A 7,654-nucleotide genomic window follows, 5' to 3' on the forward strand; every position below is an offset into this window, starting at 1 on the left:
AGAAGAATTGTTATTTAATCATTTAATCGAATATGTTCATATTTCAAGTTCAGAAATCCCCATTTATTATTTCTTTTTTTGCAACCAAAATTTACAAAACAATATGCAATCTCATCACATGTTCAACAAATTAGAGAAATGAAAAACTGTTAATCATTTCGCATTTTCAAGTACATGCTACTTGGCTACACAGGAATATGAGCTTTCACCGGATCAGGGAATTTGGGTAGGGTCTTCCAGGTGAGTGGATTTGTGGTGCTCGTTAAAATATGGTTGACAAATCGGATTTTTTTAAATATATTGTTTTAAGTAAAAACAATATCACATACTAAATTTTCATGTCAAAAATAGTCATATATTAAAAAATTACAAAAATTCATTAAGTAGAACAACTGCTATTGTGTTTTTAGTAAAAAAAAAAAAAAAAAAGTCTTGCTATAGACAACAAATATTGCAGTCATAAACAAGTAATCTAATACATTCGTTTCATTGTTATGTCCCTTGCATGTAGTTTCCTACTGCTTACTTTATAATGTCTAAGAAAAATGCGATTTTACCGAATTTTCCGTAAAAATTACTTTTAATTATAAATATGATGATTTTTCATAAGTTTTGGATATATTACTATTTTCAGCATTACAATTAAGTATGTAGTTTTGCTTTTGTTTTAAAAATGATTTGTTGACTGTTGTAACAAACACCGGATTTGTTGTTGCAAGACCTTGAAACTTTCGATTAACTTAATAATTACATCATTGATGATGCATTGTTTAGACATTTTTTTAAACAAGTGTTTCCATATTTAATTTGCGTTTTTTTTTTTTTTTAATTAAACACGCACACAATTACTTGTCTGTATAATAACAAGATTTTCTCAAGAAAAAAATAATACAACAAAAAAACAATGCCATCCTAGGGTCGCTGATTAGTGCTCGTCAGTTTATTTAAAATTAAAGATGTTGATGCAGTTCATTGTAGTGGGCGGGGGAATAGGTGAGTTTTACAAGGTAAAATGTCAAATGTGAAGAAACTCTCAATAATACTAGTTGAATAATCATTGAAACAAGCAACCCAACAAATTAAGACGATTATGAACAAAATCCGATTTTTATGATTGTATCAACCGGACTACCATTCTCCTCTTGATTGTTGTGTTCACAATGTTTCGACCGACATAACCTCTGACCTTTTTCAGGTACATCTTGTTGAACTCAGGAATCAAAGTTCAGAAAGACAAACCTAAATAATGTCAGTTACATCGCCAGAAACATTATGCATATAACAACCATGACAAGAATGATAGAACAATATAAATTATCAATCCTCATTTCAAAGTTCCCAAAACATATGCTTATTACAAGTTGTTCTTATTTTATTAGGAATGGCGGGGGATGGGGAATAAAACGTCCCCTCTTTTTTTTTTTTAATTCAGTTTTCAATGTTCAATGAATCTTTTTTAAAAAAAAAGAGGTTACTTTTTGTCAGGTGTTCAAAATATTGGAACTTGAGGGTTTGTTTACACTTAGGACAACTCGCATAGCTCTTGATGGAGGACAAAAGCAATTGTCATCCTTTGTTGGTGACAGTGAAAGAAAAAAAAAGGTTTTAATTTAAAATCAAAAAGTCCAACAGCTACAACAGACGTATCATCAATCTTCACTGAACAAAGCTCGGATTTCTTTTAGCGATTGTGTAATATTTTTACTAAATCGTTCAGAGTCCTGAAAAGAAATTAAAAAAATGGATTAAAAATATGCCTGTTTCATTGTATATATACATATATATATAAATAAATACACACATGTTAAGTGTAAAGGATTGAAAGATTGTAATGTGGGCTAATTTAGTTGAGCTTTAAGCAAAAAAAATAAGTGGAAGTCTTGTCAAAATTCATCTCTGATTTTGTTAAATTTTAACTAAGTTAAAGACATTAATAAATATTTTCTAAATTTCAGTTTCTTTGAAGTATTAGGATGGCATAATAACCTCACTTGAAAATTCAAATGTTTCAGATTTTCATTAAAATTTGATCTATAGTCATGAGACATCAATTAAGCAAGTTTTTCTGAATTTCAATTTCTTCTTAAGACCCCTTTAGCTTAATCTTTAAATTCAAAATATTTTCTAGAATCAAAATTATGTAATGGATTTTGATTAAAATTAGAACAAGGATTTTAGACATATCAAGTTTAGTATCAATATATGTTGATTGTTGGTGCAAAACAGTTCTGTGAATGAATTGTCTCCATTTTGAAACGTGAACTCTTCTAATCCAATATATATTCAAGAAATGTTAAAATCAACAGCAATTAACTTGAAGTATTATTAGTATATATCGTTATAATTTAAACAAGATGATAATTGATTTTTCTAAGTAGATTTAATCATAAAAGCTGTAAGTTTGTAACTAACATTTATAGAAAAAAAATATAGGTTTGGTTTGAGCGTTTTGCAAATGTTTTTCATGAAAAAAATAGTAAATAGTCTATTTAAATGTGTGTGTATAATTTAATTAAATTGCTATTTTTATCTATTTTTGCCAAGCAACATCATAGTAAGAATCAGATAACTTGAAGTATTAGCATTGCTCATTAACCCCCCCCCCCCTCGAAGTGACTTTAACTACAAAAGTTATAAGTTCAGAAGCAATTCTATAAAATATGTCATCAATTTTAATGGCATGAACACACTAGTTTTTTAATAGAAAAAAATTATTTTTCATGTTACAGAATTTGGAGATATCTTCACAATCATCTTGCCATGAAAATAAAAACACCCCATTAAGTTTTATTTTAATAGTCAACATTTTCATGTATGTACTCCAAATTCTAAGTATTGCAATGCCATTTTGTGAGAAGTCATTTTTTTATTTTAATTTTACTTATGACACAAAAAACTTACATGTATCACCATGTTGTTTGTTATGTGCTGTCTTATCTGACACATTCACTATATTTAATCTTTAGGTGCAAAGGTTGGTTAGTTGTTTTTGTTTTACGGCATATCAACCCTTTTCGGGTTATTTAATGCCGAATCCAAAGATTTTGAAGAAAAATATTTTAATAGAATATATTTGTTTTTTTCAAGTCGGTTTCTATTTAACCCATAGTTGGAACCCTAACGGGTACTACCACTCCGGGTCAGAGTGGACCTGGGAGCAATGGTAATTAAAGGGTGGCTCCACACTCCCCAAAGCCCGCAAGCTGAGGCCTCACCACTGGATATAGTTTAAGGTCATATCCAGGATCAGGTGCAAAGGTATCTAAATACGATTAAGAAAGCATTGAAAAATATGAAAATAATTTTGTGCTGCCATATCTTCAATAACATGGTAACACCTATAATCATAAAACTTTAAATTAAAATAAAAAAACAATTATTTGCATCACTACAGCAAAAAAAAATTGAATATTTGAAAACAATACATTCTAATAGTGGTGTATGTAAAGGTGTGAGGATTATTGCCCTTTGTTCATTTTTAATAAGAGGAACATGGTTTGGCGTTTCTATTAAACAAAAAAATATTGTTTTTCAAGTGAAACACATGGTACCTACGTAATTGTCAGATCTCAAATAGTAATATCCGAAAATTATGAAAAACAATATGGTAGAAAAATAATTATTAATAAAAAAAAATTTGTGAAAAGAAGAGAAATTAATATATTATGTTTACTAAAAAAAGATAAGTTGACAAGGGAGATAATTAAGTTCTGTCGCTTGCCAAACATAATTCAAAATGTTGGATAAAATTTATTTCTCCATATGAACTTTATTGAAAACAGTTTTTCATTAATAATTATTTTTCTACCCAATCGTTTGCCGTAAATTTTGGATATGTTAGTATTTGCAACATGACAGTTACATAGGTACCATTTGTTTCCCTCGAAATTCAATATTTTTTCGTTATAATATCAAGTTGTATGCATGCATGACGTTAGTCAGAAAGAGAAAGAGGTTATAAATTGTTCTGTACACGTCGTTTTGGAAAAAAAAAACTGACATAATTTGTTTTCTTCGGACTCTGCTTCTAGCATCATGTACTTTTAGAGATCTGATGGATCCAAAATTATGTTAGATACGATATCAGCAGCAATCAACAAACAGAACATCATGCACTTATTTATTACATTCAGCTTTTGTATGTATCAAGTGTTGGATATATTAGCTAGTTTTAAATGATCGTTATTTTCCATGTGGTTGTACTTTTGTTAATTTAAGAACATGTCTGGCAGGATCAAAAGGTCAGATCATTCAGATGTTGAAACTGCAAAAAAACTGGAAATCAAATGAGGAATAATTTCATCAGAGAAGGGATTGTTAAATCCTAGATTAGCTTATGGCTGAAAGTGGGGCCAACGTCATAAATATTGGTTCTTAAACCAGTATAAGTAAAATTCTCTCGATGTGTGTGCTGTATGTAATGTTCAAATATAGTATCAAATGTCCAGTGACTAAAAATGAGTTGATTTTGTTTCAAGCATGGTTTGATTTTATTCAGTCAGAAGAGTTTGGCTTCTAATGACATTGATTTCAGCTTCTATTGTAAACCCAGTTCATTATCACTGAATGATCAAACCGATCAGCAACCATGAACAGGACATAAAAAGATGAAGATGTATTGCCATCAGTAATGGACTCAATACAAAAAAGTAAGTTTACCTTCAAATTTCAATTAAGAACTTTTTTTAACCAAAATAAAATGGACTCTTTTGTTCATTTGAAAGGGCAAAAATACAATTTCTTTGCTTTCTTGTGAAAGTACATGTAAATGTTATTGCCAAAAAAGAAAAAAAAAAGAAAAAAAAAAGCCTTTTCTTTTTTTCATTCAGAGAATTTTCTGTTTGCTTTTGTTTATATTTTGTATTGATTCATAGACATCCAAGGCTTAGATTGTAAATTCTACTAAATGCTTGAATTATATAAGAAAAACAGATACCTGGTGTTGAATCCCCTCCCTCGCATCTAAGGAGGCATGAATAACAAAATACTTTTAAAAAAAATGTCTATGATCGTTTTTTAACACTATATACTCTAAAACTGGTTTAATATAATAGAAAGAAAAAAAAAAGAAGCTAACTGAGTGTTTGACCTATTTTTAACAACAACTACCAGTAAGAATGAAAAAAAAAAAAAAGAAAATAACTTTACCCCCCTCCCCTACTAATCTTGCCACTAGTGGCTCCAAGGGAATGAATATTACAGTTGGAGGTCGAAATGCTTGTGAATATGTCTTGTATAGTTTTATTTTTAGTTAGACACACACACGTCTCCTTTGTCTAATAAATGATGGTGTATTCTTATGCAGCCATTGTGCAGTATTGTGGGTTAGTGCGAGAGTGCATGCATGTTTGCATTATTATTTACATACTTAAGGTTTTACTTACAGTGAGTTTACATGATTTTTTAGAAGAAATATGAAAGAAAACAACATCTTCGCCTGCAATGATATAGGAAACACCATAACCATCATCAGCAACCTGGAAGGAAAGCAAAAAATAAAATACAAATATTCTTTTCTAAAAGACTAGCGGGGGTACCCGGCGTTGCCCGGGTGTTTGTAAGTGTGTGTGGTGTTAAATAAAAAAGAACCCGGGGGGGGGGGGGGGGGGGGGTATGATCGAACCCGAAGCGAAGTTTGAAAATAAAATCGGCCATCCAGAATGAGTTAGTGAAAGATGTTTGAATTTATTTAAGTAAGAACAAAATTGACAGGTGCCCGCCCAGAAGTCGTCGAGCGTTACGACGACGACGTGAATGACCAGGTTAAAAGAAAACGTTAACACTTAAGCGAGGGGGGGGGGCACACACACACAAAAAAACTAACGTAAGGCAAACGAACGATGAAAACAGAAAAACGAACACGTGAATACGCCTGTTTCGATATTAAAATTTAAAAAAAAAATCGGTGGGTACCCGGGTGTTTTTGGGCGTGTGATCGGGGGTGGATAAGCGAAGTAAAAAAAACAACAAAAAAAAAAAACAAACAGAAAAATGAACGTTACGTGAAAAATGGCTTAAATGGCTGGTTTAATATTTAAATTTAAAAAATCGAAAAAAAAAAAAAGAAGACATCTCACACCACGATTCGAACCCAAAACGTTTACATAATGAACCAACATGCTAATCAACTGACCTAAACACGACGTACATGAAATTTGTTCAGTTTTTCAACTATTTAAAGTAAATCAGGTTATGACGTCATCTGGCGCATGCGTAGAACCGGTCGAGAGGGCCGTTTTTGTTGACCCCCCCCCCCCCCTGTCGAAAATTGTCGATTTCGGGGTGAAAAAAATGAACATTTTTGGCCAATTTTTCGATATTTTTTGAGCGAAGGATGGAGCTTCAATATGATACCGGTTATAGTATCTCTATCGATTTCATATATTAATCAAACAAATGTATATTAGATGACTCACAGTCCTAATTCATTCTCTGTATATGCCAACTTCAATGTAATAAAATTCAAAACCCATTATACGGTCGAATTATGGAAAAAGTGAACACTAAGTTTTTTTGTTTTTTTTTGTAATATTCGGATTATTCAGACTACTGGTCTTTTATCTGGAATATTATCCACATAACATTCTGGCTGATGTAACCTCCGACCTTCTTCAGATGCATCTTGTTGAACTGTAGAATCTTTCTGTCAAACTTCAGTATCTATATGGAATTTAGAATGGAACCCTTCATTCAATTCATGGAAGTAGCTTTTTCTCGTTCCATCAGCCATAAGGTATAAGTCTTGTTTCACAATTGTATTCTTAGTATTACCTGCACAGATTCCAGAGTTCAATAAGATAAACCTGAAGAAGGTCAAAGGTTACATGGAAATACTAATGAGATGAGAACAGTAGACCCATTCATATAATTGATCCTAATGTAAAAAATTTTAAAAACAAGTACGCTTTTGTTAATATTATGCATGCGAGCACAGATATGTTAATAACCATGAGTCTGTTAATGAAATGAATACAGTAGAACTTTATACATACAATATATAAACAATAAATAATTTAATATACAAAAACTTTGACACAGTAAAAATGAACTTGGAAAATGTAGAAACGAGGCTACGTCTCTTCAGATTATAGTACAAAATGAATTTCAGACAAAAGATAACTCACTCAGGAGATAAATTGGATGAGCATTAATAAACAGCTTGAGGTCCATGATATCAAGATGAGAAGAAGGAAACTAAAAGTTGACAGGAATTACAATCACAACAATTATTATGAGAAAATAAAAACTTGGAAATACTCACAGGGCCAAAGCCGCCACCAGCGGAGATATATTCAGGACATTTATTTAGGTCAAGTTTATCTGTTTGCTGATAAGGAGTCTGTAAAAAAAAAAAAAAAGAAAAAAAAAAGAAAAAAAAAAGATCAATAAAGACAAATAATATTTACATTTCTTTGGATTATTGTCCTCATCAACATATATTTATGCTATATGCTAATTTTCTGCTCTTTATTTAAAAATCTAATTTTTTTATGAAAATTGAAACTGTTAAAAAATATGGACATTTTTAACTTTGTGAAACCTTCATATATTTTGTCTCATCATGAGTCTGTCCAAGCAAAGTTTCTCCATTGAATGGGCAAGAAAACTGATTGGTTTTAAGGTGAACATATGTGCAATCATGTATAATTTTTTA

General features: G+C 30.9%; 1 protein-coding gene across 2 annotated transcripts in view; it reads right to left on the minus strand.

The window, feature by feature from the left end:
• Positions 1 to 413: 413 nt before the first annotated feature.
• LOC145248044 (carnitine O-palmitoyltransferase 1, liver isoform-like) overlaps positions 414 to 7,654 on the minus strand; it is a 124,277-nt gene continuing 117,036 nt past the window's right edge. For both annotated transcript variants that reach the window (XM_080109775.1, XM_080109776.1), the window contains exons 20-22: positions 7,262 to 7,339; positions 5,385 to 5,477; positions 414 to 1,721 (exon numbers count right to left, since the gene is read on the minus strand). In XM_080109775.1, the coding sequence (XP_079965901.1) occupies positions 1,650 to 1,721; positions 5,385 to 5,477; positions 7,262 to 7,339 (243 nt within the window). In that variant the 3' untranslated portion in view covers positions 414 to 1,649. The remainder of the gene's footprint in view (positions 1,722 to 5,384; positions 5,478 to 7,261; positions 7,340 to 7,654) is intronic.

Source organism: Euprymna scolopes, chromosome 26, assembly GCF_053919585.1.
Source record: "Euprymna scolopes isolate OS-2025 chromosome 26, ASM5391958v1, whole genome shotgun sequence".
Lineage (NCBI taxonomy): Eukaryota > Metazoa > Mollusca > Cephalopoda > Sepiida > Sepiolidae > Euprymna > Euprymna scolopes.